Source organism: Erpetoichthys calabaricus, chromosome 2 (genome assembly GCF_900747795.2).
Source record: "Erpetoichthys calabaricus chromosome 2, fErpCal1.3, whole genome shotgun sequence".
In the NCBI taxonomy this organism is placed as follows: Eukaryota; Metazoa; Chordata; class Cladistia; order Polypteriformes; family Polypteridae; genus Erpetoichthys; species Erpetoichthys calabaricus.
Genome location: NC_041395.2, coordinates 317,716,735 through 317,740,428, shown reverse-complemented (window position 1 = coordinate 317,740,428; position 23,694 = coordinate 317,716,735). Strand labels below are relative to the sequence as shown.

Sequence of the window (23,694 nt, the reverse complement as noted above, 5' to 3'; positions counted from 1 at the left end):
TCTATCTATGCATATACTCATTCATGTTTTGCTTATTGTCATTTTTTATTACACCTTGAAGTTAACTTCACCCATTAATGTTTAATTGTATACCTTTAGGTTTAGCACTAGCAGCTTAATTTAGAGGTTGTGCCCTCTCTCATTTGGCCTTGTGTGAAACAGGAGATCCACTCGTAATCCACTCTATCTATCTATCTATCTATCTATCTATCTATCTATCTATCTATCTATCTATCTATCTATCTATCTATCTATCTATCTATCTATCTATCTATCTACTAATGGCCTCCCTTTTTCTCCCTCTGCAGAAAGGTGGATTAACAGCTTTTCATGTCTGACAACACTTCTGGGGTCTGTCCACCTGGACCTGCTTCTTCCTTCCAGAATGCCTGAAAACTGGAAGAACCACCATCTTGGGCAGTTAACCCGAATTGAATGGAAGACTCATTTTGCATCTTACTCGTGTTTTCTGTAAAATCATTTCTTCAGTTATATGGGGTTGACCGTAAAGTTTACTAGAACTCTTGCATTCTCTAGCTTTCACATTTCAGTGTAATCCTCTGAATATTATGAAGAAAGAAATTGAAGTACTGGGTCATTGAAGATATGTGTTTGATGAATGAAAGTGAGGAGTCCAGATTCACGCCAAGATTCCTGACAATGACTGATGGTGAAATGGTGACATCTTCTAGGGTGATGTTTAGAGACAAATCTGAGGAAGGAGAATCAGAGGGCAAATACAAGATATCTGACTTTGAAAGGTTAAGTTTAAGGTAATGATCATTCATCCTCAATGAGACAGCAGAGAGACAACTAGAGATCTGGGCTGAAATCTGTGGAGAAGCCATGAGAAGAAATGACATTGCCTGAGGAATGAATGTACAGAGAAAAGAGAAGTGGACCTAGTACTTATCTTTGAGGCACACCTGTAGAAAGTTTCTGTGGAGAAGAGCTGATGAAGGGTCAAGAAGGATAAGGACAGAGGAGAGAGAAACAGCCCAAGCAGATCTACAGTAAGAGTATTAGTGACTGAAAGCAGTGCAGTCTTGGAAGAGTGACCCTTGCAGAATCCAGACTGAAGTGAATGTAGTAGATTGTTGTCAGAGAGAAATGAAGAGAGTTGTTTATGGGCTATGCATTCTAGGATCTTGGACACGAATGGCTGATGGGAGGTATGATGGTAGTTCTCAATGGCAGGTTGGTTGAGAGAGAGTTTATTTAGAACAGGATCATGTGAGATGTCTTGAACTAAGTGTCCCCATCTGTCCCCAGATACCAGAGGACAGTGCTGCATTGAAAAGAGAAGTAATGTAGGGGATCAAGGAAGGAAAGATGGACTGTAGAAGGTGAGAGGAATGGGGTCCAGAGAACAGGGGGTGGGTATGTGGTTACAGAGCAAGTGAGAAATATCTGAGTCATTTACATTAAAGAAGGAGGAAAGAGAAAAAGAACACAGAGAAGAGTCACCAGATATTGTTGGGGTCTTAAACTATTTTTGGATATTTGTGACATTGGAAGAGAAGAAGGAAGCAAAATCATTAGGAATATTCTAATAAATCGCTTTAGTCAATGGGTGGATCTCTCCGTCAGTGTCTTAAATTGGTGTCAGTCCTATTTAACAGTTAGAAAATTCTTTGTTAGTTGTGATTGTACTTAAGAGGTTCATGATATTGTATATGGTGTACCACAAGGATCCATTCTGGGTCTGCTGCTTCTTTTAATCGACATGCTTCCATTAGGCCTGATTTATCAAAACACAAAGTGAACTACCAGAGCTGTGCAGATGACATGTAGATTTGTGTATCTATAATGCCTGATGACCCTGATGCTCTTGGTTCTGTGATCCAATGTCTTACTAGCATTCCTGAATGGATGAGTAGCAACATTCTCAAACTAAATAAAGAAAAAGCAGAAATCTTAGTGTTGGCAGAAATGGAAACAATGAGGGTGTTAGAAATATACTTGATCCCTTAAAATTAAAAGTCAAGGCAGAGGTAAAGCATTTACAGTGGAACCTTGGTTTGTGAGTAACTTGGTTTACGAGTGTTTTGCAAGACGAGCAAAAATTTTTAATAAATTTTCACTTGATAAACGAGCGAGGTCTTGCAGTACGAGTAGTTTGTCTGCTGAGCGTCATGTGATCACAACTGAGCTGATGGTTCTTCTCTCTCTCTCGCTGCGGAATTGTGGGCAATCGTCTCCTATTCTCCTTCTGAGTCGGCGTGCCTCACTCATATAGTCAACATCCGTATGAGCGTATAGTGTTTACTACAGCATTAGCATTGTGACTGTGTGCGCGTGTGTGTGTATGTATGCTCATGCGCGCTCGTGTGTGTGTATGTGTGCTCGCGCGCTTGTGTGTGTGTGCTCACATGTGCGTGTGTGTTGTGACTTGCGAGTCCCCGTCTTACACCCTAAAACACGAAGCTGAGTCTCAGTACTTTAGCAACACAAGCTTTATTCAGCTTGAAACAGCAACAGTGCGGTTATTTATACACAGACACAGCAGTCAGGCAGGGCACTGCACATTTATAATGCTCCTTGTATCACCCATTGACGGCAGGCGCTTATAGCATGTCCGTGATCGTTTCGGATTCGCTTTTACAGAGAACTGCTACAGCGCTGGGAGACTGCGATTGCTTTGGGACGCTCTTCAGCATGTCATCCCGTTGGGTGCAACCCCACAACAGTTTAGAAACTCACTCATACCAGTCATGATTCTTTTCAAAGGTAAAGTGCAAGTTAATTTGTTTTATGTATTTTTACTTTATATTTTGCATTAATCATTTTTATATGAATAGTTTTGGGTTGTGGAACAAATCATCTGAGTTTCCATTATTTCTTATGGGGAAATTCATTTTGATATCCGAGTGCTTTGGACTACGAGCACGTTTCCGGAACGAATTATGCTCGCAAACCGAGGTTCCACTGTACATGTAATCATGGACTCTGACCTAAACTTTAGCCCATTAATCAGATTACTGCTAGCATTGCCTAAATTATTTTTTCCCATATTTAAACAACATCCACTTCCCTAGAATGATGAATTGAAAGTTTTACAATTTAATTAAAAATAAAACACAAATGAAATGTTACATTGGCATATGTATTCAGATCCTTTGGTATGACACTTGAAATTTGGCTCAGGTGCGTCCCATTCTATTGATCATGATTGAGATGTTTGTGTGCCCTTTATGAAGTCCATCTGTAGTCAATTCAGGAAAGGAACACCACTGTCTATATTAGGTCCCACAACTGGCAATGTGTGTCAGAGCAAAAACTAAGCCATGAGGTTTAAGACAGATCTGGGGAAAACCACAAAAAACAATCTGAAGCATTGAAAGCTGCCAAGAACATTGGGGTCCCCATAACTCTTAAATGGAGTAAGTCTGAAACAACTACACCTCTTCCCACAGTTGACAGCCCAAGTAAACTGAGCAATCAGGGGAGAGAGACTTTGGTAAGAGAGGTGACCGAGAAGTCATTGGTCATTTTAACTGAGCTTCTTAGAACCTGTGTGGAGACAGGAGAAACTTCCACATGATCAACCACCAATGCAAGACTCTTCCAATCTGGGCTTTATGGCATAGCGGCTAGATGGCACAAGTAAGTCTTTTTGGTGTTTGCAAAACAAGGTTCTTTGGTCTAATGAAATCAATGATTGACCTGTGTGGCATCAATTGTAAGCGTCACATCTGGGGGAAACCCATGCAGCAATACAATACAATACAATTTATTTTTGTATAGCCCAAAATCACACAAGAAGTGCCGCAATGGGCTTTAACAGGCCCTGCCTCTTGACAGACCCCCAGCCTTGACACTCTAAGAAGACAAGGAAAAACTCCCAAAAATTGAAAGATTGTAGGGAAAACTGGAAGAAACCTTGGGAAAGGCAGTTCAAAGAGAGACCCCTTACCAGGGAGGTTGAGTGTGCAGTGGGTGTCAAAAAGAAGAAGGCCAATACAATACAATATACAGAACAGAACAAATCCTCAATAAAGTATAAAAATAAAAATTTTACAAGTACGGACCAGAATTTAACAGTAGATGATATCACATAATATGATTTGGATTTGTGTAGACCACTCATCACATGTGCAATGCCATTCCAATAGTAAAGCTTGGTGGTGGAAGCTTCATGTTGTGGAGTTGTTTTTCAGTGGCAGGGACTAGCAGACTAGCCAGGGTTGGGGTTAAAGATGAACAGAGCAAAGTACAGAGATACTGTACTGTATCCTTAGTGAAAACCTGGCCCAAAGTCATCTGGACCTCAGATTGGACCCAAAGGTTCACCTTCCAACAGGACAACGACTCCAAATACAAAGCAAAGAAAACTCAGGAGTGGCTTAAAGTCAACTGTGTGAATGTCCTTGAGTGGCTCAGCTAGAACACAGACTTGTACCCAAATGAACATCTCTGAAGAGACATGAAAATAGCTGTCCAATGACCGTCTCCATCTAACCTGACAGGGCTTGAAAGGATCTGTAAGAAAGAATTGCAGAAAATCCCAAAATCCACATATGCAAAGCTTGCTGCTTCATACCTAACCAGGCTGTAACTGCTGCCATAGGTCCTTCAACAAAGTACTGAGTTAAGGGTCCAAATACTTGTGTCAATGTGATATTTGTGTGAATGTGTTTATATTTTATAAATTTGCAAAAATTTCTAAAATTCTGTTTTAGTTTTACCATTCTGGAGTACAAAGTGTTGCTTGAAGAGGGAAAAAATTATTTAAAAGATTTTAGCTTAAGGATGCAACATAACAAAATGTGCAAAGAGTGAAAGGGTATGAATACTTTCCGAAGGCACTGTATGCTGTTTATTACTCAATCTTTTTTTGCATGAGTTTTGTTTAACAATCCCAAGACATGCTGTTACGGTAATTTGTGATTTTCAACTGGCATTGTGCATGTACAATAGTGATTTCACCCTGCAATGAACTGGCGCCCACTACAGGGCTGCTTCTGTCATTGTTAATGGAATAAGCTCCTCTATCCTCCATGACTTTCAAAAAAAAGGTAAGGATGGAACAGCGAATATGACTACTGTATATTGTATTTGAAAGCCACTTGATTCAATTTTAAGATTCTTTAACCTACAAATAAAATAAATGAAAAACCAACACTATTTCGAGACAAATTGACCTCATAATCTAAACTGAGAAAAAAGGTTAATAGCATATCTCTCTTATCTTCTAGGGGTTTAGCAAGCAGCTGCTAGCAGCAATGTTGGTTTTGGAACCACATTAAATAAAATGGACTTTTTTCCGTTGATGCAGCGGTGAACTGAATAGAATGTATGAGCTAATGCATGGCACTTTCATTAATGCGATGCTTTGAATAATAAACATCCAGGCATTTACCTCCGGACTGTATTTCACACAGGATAATTTATGTTATGAATACGATGATAAATGATCAGGTACAAAAATTACACCTTAAATGTCTTGGCATTAAGAAACATAAAAGGAGAAGAGTAAGGTGGAGAAAGTTTATTGTGCAATAAGCCACAGGCAAACTTTAACAGCAAGAAGCTGACTCTGTTACATTCCGGTATGCTATTGTTCATATCAGCACAGGTGAGCCACTGCTTTTGAAGTTTTTAAGTCTTACTTTTATTTTAATTTATTTTAAACTAATTTCTTTTCTTGACATGAATGTTATGTTAATTGATTATTCTAAATCTCCATTATGTGTGTGGAGCTGAGTGCACAAGTGAATGACTGGCCAACAGATATGCATGTTAATCAGGATTTTAAATTGATTCGGAGAAAATTATGTACATAATTGAATATGATTATACCTTGTGATGGACCTCTTCCAAGACTAGTTCCTGCTTGGACAGGCTCTGTGCCATCACAACTCTAATTAGTTTTATTAACGGGTGTTCAGAAAGTGACACTATTCACTGTACAGAGGAGGAGTGCATGATGGGGGATTAGTTATTGCCTGTGTCTAATAACTTGAGGAATCTGCATTCATTTTCCAGCCTGTCTATCTGGAATTTGTTAGTCGAGTGTATTCTGTATTACTCCTGGTCTTCTTTCCAGAATTTGTTTTTCTATATGGAATTTTCTTATAGTCTTTAATGGACTGGCCATATTGGTTCCTTCCTTGAATCCAGTGCTGTTCAGCTAGACTCTAATGCCTGTGACACTACAGTGGACTAAACTGGTAGGATAATGGAGAAATCAATTAATTACCGTAATATTTCTAATAATAATTTCTACAGTGAGCACCACTGCAAAGTGCCTTTTAAATAACTACAAATAGTAGGACACACTTGGAAACTATTGTCTATAACTGTGGAAATTGTAAAGATTTTTTAGTATTAAGCAAGTACCACATTTACATTTACCCTTCATTTATTGTCCTCCAAAATTTGTTGCCTTGTTTATTCATACATTTTGGGATTTATTATTTGTAACAATAACTAGCTATGACAATTTTCTAGTAGTAGGTGACTTCAACTTTCATGTAAATAATTGTTGGGATCCCAGAACTACAGAATTTATGGATCTCTTAAATTCTCAGACAATATGTACCCCAATCAACACATACGGACGTCACATGTTTGAACGACTTATTTTGAGGGGGCTTAACTTTGATGTGGCTCGTATCCTGGATATCACCATGTTAGATCCTTACTGTTTTTTATTTAGCACAGCAAAAAAAACTATTAGGGTTAAAGAAAAGAGCCCTTTTTGAATGGACGTTATTGAAATATATTACAACCAGAAATGTAAATTGACAAAGATTGACAATTGTGAAAATGCGGGCTGTGGAGAACATAGTAGTCCTGGAAAAACCTGTTGAAAAATCAGCAATAGCTGCAGTGTTCTTTATTTCATGGTGGTGACAAAGGGTTGGTTGAAGGTGATGGGCTCTTATTATAAAATGCAACAATTTCATAGATGGTCTCTAATCACTAATCTAGTGGGTTTTCTTTTTTTTGGTATTAGGTGGTAGCGCTCTGTGTAGCCTCCTGGTTAAAGCATGTTGAAGACACCTATAATGCTGGGAAAAATGAAGAAATGTACAAAAGGCAATTTGATTACTGTTGTAATCAGTAATTATTAATATATTTACAGTATGTTTGATAAAATGCCAGAAGGGGACTGGGCAGTATTTTAGCCTTTGCTTTCTCCAGTATTCTTGACAACTAGAACGTGTCACATTCATGTGCTTGGGAGACAGCTTAAGGGCTCTGATGATGGTAGTTACCTGCCAGACCAGAGGCTGGCGCTGTTTGCTAATGTCTCATCTCTTCCTCGTTCTCCACCTCTGATGTCACTTCTGGAAGCCTTATGAGCAGCAGTTTGGCTGCCTTGGAGTCAGTTCTACTCTGAACTCCAGTCTGAAGAGTCTTTTCTTTCTTTATTTTTGCTTCTTATTATATGGGGTCACCTTGAGGTGCCTCAACTCTTTCACATTGCCGAGTCTCCTTTTAAAAGTATTTGCTTTCTTATCCTCCCTGGTGATCTGATTGTATCATTTTTTCATTAAGCTGAACTTTTACTTTTAATTTTTACAGTCTTATATATACAGTGCTCAGCATAAATGAGTACACCCCACTACATTTGTCAGAAAACCTTTAGTTTCCTTTCAGTATCAACATTGTCTATGAGATACTGTACTACAAAATACTCCCACAAATGTGGGCCATTGATTGCAAACAAGATTTGTTAATTTGCACACACAGAAAAGTGATTATCCTAACAAATTCATTCAAGCCCATGAGTACACACCAATTATAGTCTTAGGAGAAAAACCACACTTAAGACTACAAAAGTCCAATTAACAGGCATTCAACCACAGGTGAGCCTAATGATTCATTTAAGAGGTGTCCAGCAGACAGGTGACTATAAAAGGGCATTACTTAACAAAGAAAAGCCCTTCCCATTTCATGCTATCAGCAATGGCTCCACATGGAAGAGAAATGTCAAAAAATCTGAGAAAGGAAATCATTACTTTACACAAAAAAGGTGAGGGCTACAAGAAGATCAGCAAAGCTTTACATATCAGTCAAAATACTGTAGCAAAAGTGATCCAAAAATTTAAGAAAGATGGAAGTGCAACCATCTTACAGAGACGTCCAGGCTGTCCACGGAAGTTAACATCTTGACAGGAGCGTCTTCTGATGAGAAGGATTGAAGAAAATCGCCATGCAAGGTCACTGCAGTTAGCTAAAGCAGTAGAAAGCCAAACTGGAGTGACCGTTTCCCGTGACACAATACGGTCCACACTGCAGAGGAATGGCATGCATGGGTATCGTCCACGAAGGAAGCCTCTCCTAAAGCCCATGCACAAAAAAGCACACCTAGAATTTGCTAAGGCCCATGTTGAAAAAGATGAAGACTACTGGGACTCTATACTCTGGAGTGATGAGACAAAGATCACTGTTTACTGGAACTAATGGTTTCAAAACTGTATGGGGTCGTAAAGGTGAGGATTTCAAAGAAAAATGCATGGTGCCTACAGTGAAACATGGTGGTGGCAGTGTCCTTATGTGGGGCTGCATGAGTGCTGCTGGTGTTGGGGAGCTGCATTTCATTGATGGTATCATGAACTCAACAATGTACTGCTCTATACTGAAGGAGAAGATGCTGCCATCACTCCGTGCACTTGGTCATCGTGCACTTTTCTAACACGACAATGATCCAAACAAAACACACATCTAAAGCTACTGTTGCATTTCTGAAGAAGAACAGGGTGAAGGTGATTGAATGGCCAAGTATGTCTCCTGATCTGAACCCAATCGAACACCTGTGGGGAATTCTGAAGCGACAAGTTGAGCATCACTCTCCATCCAGCATCCAGGCTCTAAAAGAGGTTATTCTTGAAGAATGGAAAAAGACAGACGTTGCAATATGTCGCCAACTTGTTCATTCCATGCCTAGAAGACTTGGTGCTGTCCTTAAGAATCACGGTGGTCATTCAAAATACTAGATGTAGTAGTTTTTGTTGCGGGGTGTATTCATTTTTGCTTCAACCAATTTGAGTGAAACTGAAGATTTTGTGATCTAAGTTATATTATTAACCTTAATTTCATGTTATGGAGTTTAACAAGTGTTCAATAAAACTCAGCCTTGTGAAAATTTTGGACATTGTTCTTTTGTTCATTGAGCTACTGATTAAATTCGTACTTTTTAAAGGGGGTGTACTCATTTATGCTGAGCACTGTAAATAATTACTCTTTAACCCTCTTGACTTATCTATTATTATTATTATTATAATATGAAGAAGAATATTGATTCCATCAAGTGTCACGCACGTGCGCTTGGGGAGCCGCAGAACGACTCAGGGAGTAGCGGAAAACCCGGAAGCCATAAGGGATTGGCGGGCAACTAACCATTCTCTCCTTATTTCCCCTAGAAAGAAGGAAACGCCGACACCCTGAGCAAGCTCCCGTTCATCCTTCCCCTCCTATCTGAAGACATCATGATTACTGGATCCACCTGCAACTCATTACCCACACTCCCTCTGCTTATTCCGGCCCTCCCTATAAAGGTTCCCCCATCACACCAGCATGTGTTCAGTGATAGTCGAATGTACTTTCTGGACTGTTGTAACTATTTTTTGCATACTGTACAGTATACGGGGCCGGAAAACCCCAAACCTTTCTGTGCTGTATTCTCTTTATTTTACACAAGACAAAAGTTTGACCAGTGGCCCTCTGCTGCATTGAATGTTGGCCGGCCACAGCACAACAAAAACAGGCACACCATATGATGGAAATGAAGATGTCTCAGACTCACAAGGTTGGATCATGCCATGAACGTGGACATTAGGAGAAGAATGGAAGTGGCGCAGATCACCAAGATGATGCAAGAGGCTTGATTGAGGTGGTATGGACATGTCCTGTGTAGTGAAGGAGAGACAGTGGCCAAGATCACCCTTTGACTGAGCCCAGATAGCAAACAACCATGTGGAATACCCAAAAAGCAATGGCTCAACGGAATCAAGGAGGGCATGCAACAGATTGATGTTGACCCGGAAGACACCCTATATCGGAAGAAGTGGAGGAAGGCATCGAAAGCAGCAGATCCTGCATTAGTGCTAGGAAAGAAGATTAGCTGTGGTGTCCCCTAAATGGGAGCAGCCAAAAAAAGAAGATCATTATTGTTATTAAACATTTTCAGCTATTTTTATGTATGTAAATGCTCAGTATAAATAAAAGTGGCTGTTGTAGTATAATCACCCACATATATTTTTATAGTTGGAGCACAAGCTTATTAAATTACTGCTTGTAGCCTTTGTCATTTGTTGGTGTACCCTGGAGTGCTTGTTATGCTGGAATGGACACTTCTTCCAGAAGCTTAACAGATTTCCAAGTTTATTATAAATTTGTATTTTTGGAGTCAGGGAGTTTTGTTCTTTTTGCATTATTGGAAATCTGAAGTCAGATAAAATAATTCTTCTTCTTCTTCTTCTTCTTTCAGCAGCTCCCATTAGGGGTTGCCACAGCCGATCATCTTCTTCCATATCTTTCAATCTTGGAAATACAGTTTCCCTGGTTCTCTAAAACCTTGTGTTAGATTCAGATGATTTGAAAATAAGGCGCTAAAAAACTAAAATTTATGATCAAAATTGCTGAGAAATTAAGATCATAAAATGGACGGGAACAGCAAAATGGGAGTTGTTTGCTGGTTAACCCACAGTGGACTTCTCTAAGAGGGTTTCATACGTTACCTCTCCAGTATAGTTTTTCCAGAGCTGGAATCCAAAGAATTATAGTTTTTAGTAGATCAACAGCATTTATCATATGAGCCCATAAACATTTAATATGCTCATAACGTACATTAACCACACATCCCAAGAAGTAAACTCAAGTAATTTAAAGTGGCAAAGCAGCAGAAAATTCCACTGAGACGGGAGGTGCTGAGTACTTCATTTAGTTCCTAATTTCTGTTACCATTAGCCCCTCTATGAAGCCCAGCATTCTAAAGTGATGTTGTTCAATTCGGTTAGCGACTCTGAATGTCCTCCTTTTCAATAAACCGCCGTTTGGTGTCTTTATGTTTTTATTATGTGTAAATACAGTGCATTATTTCATTAGGATATATATTATTCTCTTACCCTGAATTGGACAAAGTGGGTTTGAGAATGTTTTATGATATGTTTTGCATTAAGCACAATGTAAACACTGAATAAATGAAAGATTACAATAATGCTTGGACAGGTGAGGCAATCTCCACAATGAAAGGTGCCATATAAAATAAAATACTGTTCTTAATGACAGTTTCTACTATTAGAACTGCTACACCATATATATTTTATATGGTGACTTTCTACTATTATATCCCACCATGGTGCTGTATAAGTGCAGAGCTTTAGTACTCTTATAATTGGAGCACACTTGATTTTTTGAGGGTTATAATGTGAGTTGAAACCAAAAAGGGAATGAAAATCCTTGTGTTATAAAACACCTTGCAGCCATATCTTCTTGAAGCACAGCTAAGGCTAAGGCAAAATATGGATAAAATTGACAAAAGCTGCAGAAAGGCTCTGTGTTTTCTTCTTTTCCAGACTCACCTATTCATTGTCAATGACATAATCCCCATAGTGTTTAGCTGGCTGAATTTAGAGCACAGCCACAGACTACCCATAAAACCGTTTACTTGCCCTTCATTTAAGATACATGTTTGCACTAAACAGTGAAAGAAAAGCCACTTGCTAATTATGACAAATCTTGCCTGGACATAATATTATGTTATCTTAGATAAACAGGTCATCCTAGATACTTGAAAAGGAGTGATAATTGAATCAACACCCAGATTTCAATGAGCAAGTGGAAGACACCCCACCGGGGTTTTTCTTCATGCATGTCAATATTTGTGAGTCAGAAAGCCCTCTTAAGTTTTTGTTCTACCACATCCCATGCAACTTATTAGACTTACTGGTACTCACAGTTTGGGCTTTGCAAGAACTGGCGGGGGCTCTTTCCCAGATAGCTGTCCATTTGCATTTCTCAAGTCTGACTTTTGCTGCTTGAGGAAAATAATTCCTTCCTCAGACGAATCTTCACTCTCCTTGTCGTCTTCTGGTAGTTTAAAATGCACGCGAAGGCCAGCTTTGGAGCTAGAGCGGGGCTCATTGTGGTTCACCAGTTTGGTTTTCAAACAGCCAGGGGGGTCAGTTGTTGCTGCTCGGGATGTTTTCTGATGAGATGATTCCACCATTAGGCTAGTGTGAGTCACCTGGAAGGTGGAACTATTATTCTGATTGCCTGTGAGATAAAAAAAAACACAATGGTTACTTGCAAGTGGCTGGACTGGGTAATCTTATTCCCATCCATCCATTTTCCAACCCGCTGAATCCGAACACAGGGTCACGGGGGTCTGCTGGAGTCAATCCCAGCCAACACAGGGCACAAGGCAGGAACCAATCCAGGGCAGGGTGCCAACCCACCGCAGGACACACACAAACACACCCACCAAGCACACACTAGGGCCAATTTAGAATCGCCAATCCACCTAACCAGCATGTCTTTGGACTGTGGGAGGAAACCGGAGCACCCGGAGGAAACCCACGCAGACACGGGGAGAACATGCAAACTCCACACAGGGAGGACCCGGGAAGCGAACCCAGGTCCCCAGAGCACCCAACTGTGAGGCAGCAGCACTACCCACTGCACCACCGTGCCTAATCATATTCCCCTCTCAGCTTAATCCTTGTTTGTTTCTTGACAGTGAATTAAAGAGTGCAACGGTTTAAGTGATTCTTTTGACAAGGCAGATGCTCATTTATGTATCACAAAAAATTAAGTCCTGGACTCTTATGACAATGACCAAGGACCTTTCCCATTAAAATGAATGAGATGGACTATGCTAACAGCCATTCATATTAATCAATGTTGAGTAAAAAAGGTCATAAACTTATAATCAGAATTACAGTTTTGACAGATTGAAAAATACTTCTTGGCTTCCAAATCATTATGACAGGTGTGACGGACGGCTGTGGTCCCGATATACCAGCAGGACTGGGGGAGCAGATGTGCACAGGATTGCTATGGCTCCACAGATTCTTGCAAGATTTCATGGGAGTAAGAGTTCGGGACAACCCTGTTGAGTTCCATGGGGAGCCGCCAAGGGGAGCTGCAGAGCCCTACATTGGGCTTCCACCACACCTGGGAGTGCTACCAGACCTGGCTAATAAGCCACCTAGGGTACCCCCAGGAGCAGCATAAAAGAAGCCACCTCACTTCACTTGGGGAGCCAGAGTCGGGAGGAGGAGAACGAAGCTTGCCAGAGAAGGAGTGGAGGCGGAACGAGGAAGAGGAAAGGAAAAAGGAAGGACTGTGTTGCATTGTGCTTTGGAGCTTGGGAACTGTGCTACTGTGGGGAGCGAAAGAAAAGCACTTTCCCACTACAATAAAGGTGTGCTGTGTGGCAAGACTTGTGTCTGTGTCGGGGTCTGGGTGGCTGGAGCACCCTCTGGTGGCCACACAGGCAACATGAATGCTAAACCTGCACTCAAGTTGTGCCACTTATAATGTTTACTCTTTATTTTCTGACTCCTGACAATGCAGGGTGAGGTTAAAGATTAGATTGGTAGAATCATTAAGGTTTTTACAGTCGGATGCCCTTTCTAACACTATTTCACTCTGGCACCAGGTTGGGCTGGTTTGTCCCTATGGTGACTAGATTAATAATATTAATAATAATAATGTAAAAAATGTCATGAGACAATCACATTGTCAGTGCTTGTGAAACACTGGCTAATCCATCCTATCTATGGCACCAAAACAATTTGGTAAAATATGTCCACTGGATTCTAGATAAGAATAACAAGGTCCAAGTGCCATGGCAATGGTGGAGATGGAGTTTGGAGTAGCATAAAACCCTGGAAATACTACATCTAAGATTCTCTGAGAGCTCCCTGTTCAAACAGATGTCACATTCAATGTCAACCAATCAGACACCATTTATATGAATCTATCAACCAATAAAATTTTTTTAATAGATATCTCGGTGCCATCGGACCATAACATCAGTCCAAACAAAGGGAAAAAATTAGAACACTACCATCAGCTCTGAAACAAGATTTGAAAGGATTTGGAAAACAGACGCAGAATTAGTCCCTGTCATCATAGGTGCTGCTGGGGTTATCACTAAATCCACCAAATGATATCCTGAAAAAGATCTCGCCCAATATCAACATCTCTATTCTACAAAAACAAGCGGTGAAATGCATGCCATCCATACTCAGCTGAGTCCTTGGCACGGTTAGCAGTAATTAATACCCGACATTTTTCTTTGAGATGACCCTGACTGGGCACCCTAACCCTAACTGGACCTAAATTTTGCAATTTACGCATACCCAAGACTTTCAACTATTCCCTCTCTCAAGAGGTCCCTTGAGATAGAGCATAGTTTTCATACAAGCTGAAATACTGCGACATCCAAAGAAATATAATAATAATAATAATAATAATAATAATAATAATAATAATAGTGTATTGAAGAAATATGCAACCTTTCTCATGCTTACAGTCCTTCTTTTCAGAAGGCTCTACTTAAGACAATTCACATTGCATTATAGTCCGGTATTCAAGGTTTTGAACATCCCTTTATTTTCCTTCATCCATATACCAGTTTTTCAAATCTGCTCGATCCAATTAAAGTTCACTGAGGCCAGAGCTGATCCCAATAGCATTGAGTACCAGGCATGATAAAACTCAGAATAAAGCATCATCAGTCATGCTTTCATTTTCAAGACTGCTGATCTGATCCACTCGGGTGAGGCTCTCAGTCCACCACAGGGCCCACTCTCTCATCACTGAGCCATGTTTACAACTGCTATAGTCAACCTACTCGGTACATGTTTGGAATCTGTTGGCAGTCGCACTTACTATTGCATCACACTGCTGCCCACTTTTTAATCTGAATTTGTTAAAATTGTAAAGAAACTGTTCCCAAAGAGTTTTCTTAATATCGCACCTTTCTTGATATGCAATATAATTAATTTATTGCATTTCAAACTGGGCAAGCCGCATGGACGTGCTCAAGTTGTGCATTGTAGTTAGTTCAAAGCTGGCTTAGGTGATCTGTTGACTTGGAGATGTGCAGGTTAATTGGAGGAACAAAACTTGGCCAGTGTCAGTGTGTGTGGGTGTTAATGTTAGTTTGAATGTGCTCAGATGTTTAATTTTCTTTCCAAGTTTGCTAGCATTACTTTTTGCTGCCCTTCCATCCATTGACAACTTGCTCTAAGCAATGTAATCATATGGCATATACATCCACTCATATACTGAACCAAAGCCACAGCCTGTTCCATCAGTATATGATGCAAGACGCTAACCAATTCAGTCCAGCACCGGATACACTCGTTCACATCCAGCTCAGGTTCACTCACCAGTTATCCCAATATATTCAATTTGTAGAAGGATATAAGACTGTGGGGAAGCTCACTGGATAAAGGAATCACATTCACACCATGCATTGACAGTGACCAGAGCGGCCTCAAAGTTAAGAGTGAAGACTCGGTGCTCACCATAGTGCTGCTTCATTTGGCACACAATATAATAGAATACATTCATTTACTGTTATATTACTTTATCTCCACACACAAACTGAACCATTCTGTCTTGAGGGTGCTATACAAAAATTAATTGTGCCCACAGCCTTGGAGTTTGCTACATCAGAAGCAATGACTCATAGCTGAAATAAAAAGCTTAATTAAGGCATTAAAGGCTTTGTGAAATTTTTCACATGAATGCCATAACACGTGCAATATACAATCACAATTAGTATTTTTCACATACTAAAAACTGATGGTCCCGATGTTTAGTCTGAAATATCTGCAGACTGCCTTCCTGATTTCAATTTGATTCAAAATGCGGATATTAGATATGAACTTTATATGCTCCAAGTGCTAAAGCATTTTCTTACCTTTTACATTTAAGGAGGCAATACTTGAAACTGTGCCATATTTGTTGCTTGCAGTGCACGTGAATGTCCCAGAGTCTTCTGGAAATACTTCTGCAATGACTAAGGTGCAAATCTCTTCTGAAAGTGCAAAAAAAGAAAAACAAATCAAAGCCCTGAGAGAATATTGGTGGTGAAGCTGATTTATTTACTATCATTGTGTGAAAGAGAAGACACAATTGCAGAGCTAATTACAGTAAAACGTTTTAACTTGAGATTAACCTTCATATCCAAGCATGGACATGAGGGTTATAAATCCAGGAGCTGGTAGAAAAAATACTCTTTAAAGATAGCAGCAAGAAAATGAGGGGATTCACATCACTGTGACTCTTTCACCTCTTCATTTGACTCCTTCCTGCTGTGTGGTTGCTTTTAAGTACTCTGTTATTTTCCTTTCTTTTGGTTGAAAGTAAATGTAGCAAAGCAGTTACATTGGTCACCTAAGTACAAGGCTTTGGTGCATTACTAGCCTCTGAGGGGCACGTGTGACCCACCAGCCCATTCATTCTAAGGATATGTCTGCAGCTCATGTGTATGTAAACCAGTCTGGGCAGGTGTTTACAAAGGAAGGCGCTTTATGAAGCAAAGACACTTTCAGTATTAAACTAAAAAACTTAAGGTAAGTTGTGTTCATCATGAAAGGTCTTGTTTAAAACAAGATATCATCAACTACTGTACATTACAGGGTGATTAATGGAGCCAATTATCTTTGACAGTGACACAAGTTTGAGTAATTTAATGCAAGATGAAGGTACTGGGATATATGGGACAAACGTTACAAAAAATAGTTACAGAAAAGACAGACAGATAGATAGATAGATAGATAGATAGATAGATAGATAGATAGATAGATAGATAGATAGATAGATAGATAGATAGATAGATAGATAGATAGATAGATAGATAGATAGATAGATAGATAGATAGATAGATAGATAGATAGATAGATAGATAGATAGATAGATAGATAGATAGATAGATAGATAGATAGATAGATAGATAAGATTGTTTCTGTTTACCTTGTTCAGCCAAGGTCCTGGGCTCTGAAAAAGATAAAATATATAGATAAGAAACTCTGACATTGTATTACACAAATCAAACATTTCTGTTTGTTCACTTATTGCCTCCACCCCAAACTGTCTATATGCCAATATTAAAAAAAAAACATATATGGGAAAGTTGTGTTATACATAGTATGTGCATTCTAAAGTGCCTTCTTATAGTGTATACTATAGAAGAGCAATTCTAAAAAGAATTTTTTTTTCTAATGTTAATATGTATAGAACCAGTGTTATACTTCTGTATAGTTACATACATTGCTATTATAGAACAAAGGATTTCTTTTAGCCTTACTTAAAGATGGTGTGGATTTAGTCATGTGGTAGGCTGTACACTGTGCGTTTCTAACCTTCCTAGGATGATTTATTACTTCTTAGCTGTCTTTTTTTATCTATGTATATATAAGCTTAGGAATCTGTTTTGTCTACTAAGAATGGCTCTGGTAGAACAGAGAGTTCACTTGTTCACTTGCTATTCTCCAATATATATACTGAATAAGAATATACTATATATATATATATATAGTTCGATTCCCGAGAGGGAGTGCAGTGGAGTGTGTACACCTGATGAGCCCAAAATGAGGGCGAAACACGTGTTGTGTACTCTTTGCATTTATTTGACAGTAAACTATTTCAACCATTCTATGATCTGCTCCTCACAAACTGAGGGCACCGTGGCGGATGTTAGCAGATTGCTGGCCAACCACAAGCGGTAACCACCCATACAATCAGATTGTGACACAGACTTCGAATGCCGTGAATATATATATATATATACAGTGCATCCAGAAAGTATTCACAGCGCATCACTTTTTCCACATTTTGTTATGTTACAGCCTTATTCCAAAATGGATTAAATTCATTTTTTTCCTCAGAATTCTACACACAACACCCCATAATGACAACGTGAAAAAAGTTTACTTGAGATTTTTGCAAAATTTATTAAAAATAAAAAAATTGAGAAAGCACATGTACATAAGTATTCACAGCCTTTGTCATGAAGCTCGAAATTGAGCTCAGGTACATCCTGTTTCCCCTGATCATCCTTGAGATGTTTCTGCAGCGTAATTGGAGTCCACCTGTGGTAAATTCAGTTGGTTGGACAGGATTTGGAAAGGCACACAGCTGTCTATATAAGGTCCCACAGTTGACAGTTCATGTCAGAGCACAAACCAAGCATGAAGTCAAAGAAATTGTCTGTAGACCTCCAAGACAGGATTGTCTCGAGGCACAAATCTGGGGAAGGTTACAGAAAAATTTCTGCTGCTTTGAAGGTCCCAATGAGCACAGTGGCCTCCATCATCTGTAAGTGCAAGAAGTTCAAAACCACCAGGACTCTTCCTAGAGCTGGCCAGCCATCTAAACTGAGCGATCGGAGGAGAAGGGCCTTAGTCAGGGAGGTGACCAAGAACCCGATGGTCACTCTGTCAGAGCTCCAGAGGTTCTCTGTGGAGAGAGGAGAACCTTCCAGAAGGACAACCATCTCTGCAGCAATCCACCAATCAGGCCTGTATGGTAGAGTGGCTAGACGGAAGCCACTCCTTAGTAAAAGGCACATGGCAGCCCGCCTGGAGTTTGCCAAAAGGCACCTGAAGGACTCTCAGACAATGAGAAAGAAAACTCTCTGGTCTGATGAACTCTTTGGTGTGAATGCCAGGAGTCATGTTTGGAGGAAACCAGGCACCGCTCATCACCAGGCCAATACCATCCCTATAGTGAAGCATGGTGGTGGCAGCATCATGCTGTGGGGATGTTTTTCAGCGGCAGGAACTGGGAGAGTAGTCAGGATAAAGGGAAAGATGACTGCAGCAATGTACAGAGACATCCTGGATGAAAACCTGCTCCAGAGTGCTCTTGACCTCAGACTGGGGCGACGGTTCATCTTTCAGCAGGACAACGACCCTAAGCACACAGCCAAGATATCAAAGGAGTGGCTTCAGGACAACTCTGTGAATGTCCTTGAGTGGCCCAGCCAGAGCCCAGACTTGAATCCGATTGAACATCTCTGGAGAGATCTTAAAATGGCTGTGCACCAACGCCTCCCATCCAACCTGATGGAGCTTGAAAGGTGCTGCAAAGAGGAATGGGCGAAACTGGCCAAGGATAGGTGTGCCAAGCTTGTGGCATCATATTCAAAAAGACTTGAGGCTGTAATTGCTGCCAAAGGTGCATCGACAAAGTATTGAGCAAAGGCTGTGAATACTTATGTACATGGGATTTCTCAGTTTTTTTATTTTTAATAAATTTGCAAAAACCTCAAACTTTTTTCATGTTGTCATTATGGGGTGTTGTGTGCAGAATTCTGAGGAAAAAATGAATTTAATCCATTTTGGAATAAGGCTGTAACATAACAAAATGTGGAAAAAGTGATGCGCTGTGAATACTTTCTGGATGCACTGTATATATATATGTATATTGTGGTGGATGGCCAGCTTCATATTCCGGCCCTCACCCCCAAGCCGCCAGGAGGAGCTCTCCTGACAGCATGGACGGGCCCCGAATTCCAGCAGGGCCTCATGGACTATGTAGTTTTTACACACAGCCCTGCTGGATACCTTGGAGACCACTGGGAGTTGCTGTAGGGAGGCCCGTGGACTCATACATGCCCTATAACACGGAAGTGCGTCATAATCCAGTGACGGGAAGAAATGACGTGCTTCCGGGGTGAAGATAAGGACTGTTTACCCTGACCCGGAAGGAATAAGGACTTGTGGACTGTTGGGCAGGAACACCTCCGGGTCAGGGAGTATAAAGGACTCTGGGAAAGCCCAGTACACTGAGCTGAGCTGGGAGGAAGGGTGGCGAAATGTCTGGGAGTGTGGAGGATTGATTATTGTATTTTTTATTGATTAGTTTATGAGTATTGCGGAGTGGAGGGTGCTTTGTGCACGTTATTGTCTAAATAAAAATAATATTTGGACTTTTACCTGGTGTCTGGAGTCGAGTCAGAGGGTTCAAGAGGTGGATCGATACCTCTACTGCTACAATATATATATATATATATATATATATATATATATATATATATATATATATATATATATATGTCTTTATATATAATATGCTACCATAGCTGTCTGTTTGTCTGTCCAGGGTTTTAAATCATCTGTAGCTCGCACACCGTTTGACCTATTGACCTGAAATTTGGTACACATATACTATGTGATGTCTACTATCCACTTTCAGGGTGATGATTGACCTCCAAGGTTATTCCTCTTTTTATTTTTATTTTATTGTAGAATAAACTCTCGACAGTGACCAGCAGGGCGTACGTGTACCGCTCTCATCCCTACCACCTTCACCGTCTCTTCCCCTACCTCTTCATATCTTAAATCATTCTTGAGGCAGATTGAAGACTTAAGTGCCAGCTTAAGTGAAAAATGAAGGAAAACATACTAAGCAATTGCAACACAAACACTGACTTAATCAGCTTTAACGTGAAAAGATGCCGACAAAAGAAGAGAAGCAGCGGTCCACTAGGGTAGAGAAAAGAAGATCTGCTCAGGAAGCAGCAAGTACATCAACCTCTGAACAAACAAATGCTAAACGTACAGAGAAAGAGGATGAAAACTAGGAATGCTCAAGTCAAGTGTATTCCGTGCAGTGCACTGTTACTGGTATATATATATATATATATATATATATATATATATATATATATATATATATATATATATATATATATATATATATAGTGGAAGTTCAGCCCTCGAACACAGAAGGACAGACACCAGATGTCCAAAAACACACACATTTATTATTCTTCTGTAATGTACAACACCACACAATGCTCAAACCAGACAAGTACTCAGTCCCTTCTTTTTTTATCTCTCTCCTTCTCTTTCTGGCGCCCTCACTCTTCCACCCGACTCCTGCTCCCGGAGTGGTGACTGCTGGCTCCTTTTTTAACGCCCTCGGAGATGCTTCAGATGCTCATTCGCCTACTTCCGGTAGCACTTCTGGGTGTGGTGGAAAAAAACCCACCCAAGAGGGCTCAGCAACTGTTGCTGCACCCTCTGGCGGCACCCCCAGATTCCAACAGGGCTGTGGATAACTCCAACTTCCATGAAGCCCTGCGGGAATCTGAGGCACCACTGCAACCCATGGAGTCTGCCATCTACTATTCTGCCCATGCTTGCTTCCCCGGTCCTCTCTGTGAAGAGGCATCCTGGCTGCACAAGGACCCCAGCCATCTGTGACACTATATATATATATAATGAATATAGTACTCTTCAGTGGGCGGCTGTACATAATATGCTATGTTATTAACATTTTATTCTTGAACCACCATAAACCAATTTAGGGTCACCACCACTCCTGGCAGGATTGGGCTCAAGGCAGAATGTAACCCCAGACAGGGTGCTAGATCCTAACAAGGCCCATTCACATACACACCCATAGTCTTATGAGACCAGTTACTGATTAACCAAACCACGTGTGTTTGAGCATTTGAAGGATAATCATAGGACTTGAGGAAAGGCCATGGAGATACAAGAAGAACATGCAGACTCCACACAGACAATGACAGGACACCAGATATGAACTGAGTGCCATTGTAGTGCCCACAGAATTGATAATTGTTTTTTTGTACATTTTAGAACTTATTGCACACACACACACATACTTTAGGTAAAGAAGCAGAGGTTAACTTTGCATGAAAAACAGGAGATCAGCTTGTGCAGGTTAAAATCATTTACATTTTTTCTTGTGTAACTCATTTTTCTGACTGTAGGCTCACAGAGCTGCACAATTTTTTTTTGTCAAAAAAGGTAACAGGAAAGTATTTTTGCTTATATTTGGCAGATGCCCTTACTCAGACCGGCACTCAAGATAAGGATACATTATTCTAGTTTACATATCCTTCTTTATTTACAACATGAAGTTAAGTGGCATTCTTAGAGTTAAGCATTAATACTGCATTGTGAATTGAACAAACACTCTATGTAACCGTGGAAAATTTACACATACTGTAGTGTATATACGGTAAGTACATATTCAAACTGCATCATTCTGCATTAATATACTAAGGCAAAGGCAAAGGTTGGCTGAATTTATTAAACATGCAAAGAATTTAGCAAATTAGAACATTGCATTGCCACAAGTTTGACATTCAGTAAAATAATACTAACACTTCTAATTAGAACAAAAATCTATGCGTGTAAGTATTCAAATACATGTCAATACACAGATTTCTAAACTTTGTCTTTACAGTTCCAAAGAGAGGAATGCAAGAAAAATCAATCCAGTAAATAAAGCAAATTTTAGGTGTGCAGTAAAATAAAACTTTAAGTAGACATGGATTAGGCTTCAATAAGTGCTATCCTCACTATTACCACCAGAGGGCCACACATCATTAAAATGCAAGAATTAGACATAACGTAAAATTGTCTGACAGAGCCGCGTAATCCAATTCAGGGTCACAGGGCTGAAATCTATCCTGGCAACACGCTGAAAATGCCTCAAGAATGTGTTAAGCAGTCTGTTTATTAGTGTTTAGTCCATGGTGCCTCCATTAATCTAGTGTTCTAAGAGAATGTGCTTCTACATTGAAGAGTGATTCAGCCTGCTTAATGACATTTAATTTTTTAAAATCATCAAAATAGAGATTTCATTTTATTCGACATCTTTTAAGATGTTACTCATCACATTATCTGTACCAGCAACACCTTGATCTGTATGTCAAAACATATTTTAAACGATAAGTGCATTTTTCAAGTTTACTGTATTTCTTCACAACCATGCTATACTGTATATAATTTGCAAAAATGAAATTGCATTCTAAAGTGAAGCATATTTAATAACATTTTTAAAAATAACTAGCCCACAGTTGCATTTTATAATGGAGGTTAGGGGTGCCAGGGTCCCACTGTGAAAAACAAACCTCTAAACTTTCTGAATGCATCCATTTTCCAAGCTGAAATTGTTATTGGGTATTGTTCTGCATCTGGAAATCTATATATATAAAATTCTTTTCGCGTTTGAAACGGAAATTACATATGACCACTTGATATGGAAATTACCTATGACCACAGAACATATTATAATACAGGAACTAGCCAGGTGCGTTCTGACAGAGAAGTTTTATTTATTTGTCCACATGACTGTCGCTGAAACTGCCACATTGTAACTTTTTTTTAGTTGGCAGCACTTGATAGTAGAAGAGATGAGGAAAACAGCTTTGCATCTTTCTACTTTCTAACTGCGCCGAGCTGTAAACAATGTGAAGACGAGACGAGACCGCCTTCAGCTGCGAGGGGTTGTGAGAACAAAGTGGACGCTGGGAGGCGCGGAATGTCGGGCTGCTCCGCCAAGTCGAGAGCTTCGCAGTTTCGGGCATCGCCCTCTCTTCTCGCACTGTTTGTGACACTTCAAGTCCCCTGTCGGCTCCTGGGAGAGTGGAAATATTTGCAAATGAGTGTAATCGGCGCCATCGAAGCAGGACTCTGTTTGTAAATTGCCCTGCACAACTACTTACTGTCCCTTAAGGTAAGTTCGGGTCACTAAAACCCCATAACATTCAAGCTTGCTTTTGTGATTAATTATTTTTAATAAGTAAATCACAGGCATGTAGTGCAAGGTTGTCAGGCAAAAATTTGGACGATCACATAGAAAATGTAATTTCTATACCACAGCGGTCGTGTAGCGCCTTTCACAAGGGATTTGCTACTTACCTGTTGTGTTATAGCGCCTTTAAAATGTAGTTTACCT

At 40.0% G+C, this 23,694-nt stretch overlaps 1 protein-coding gene across 4 annotated transcripts in view; it reads right to left on the bottom strand.

Annotated features, from left to right (window-relative positions):
• The window catches only part of mypn (myopalladin), a 364,168-nt gene that overhangs the window by 160,811 nt on the left and 179,663 nt on the right, over positions 1-23,694 (bottom strand). For all 4 annotated transcript variants that reach the window (XM_051923393.1, XM_051923396.1, XM_051923394.1 and 1 more), the window contains 3 exons: positions 16,948-16,971; positions 15,893-16,009; positions 11,910-12,228 (listed from right to left, as the gene is read on the bottom strand). In XM_051923393.1, the coding sequence (XP_051779353.1) occupies positions 11,910-12,228; positions 15,893-16,009; positions 16,948-16,971 (460 nt within the window). The remainder of the gene's footprint in view (positions 1-11,909; positions 12,229-15,892; positions 16,010-16,947; positions 16,972-23,694) is intronic.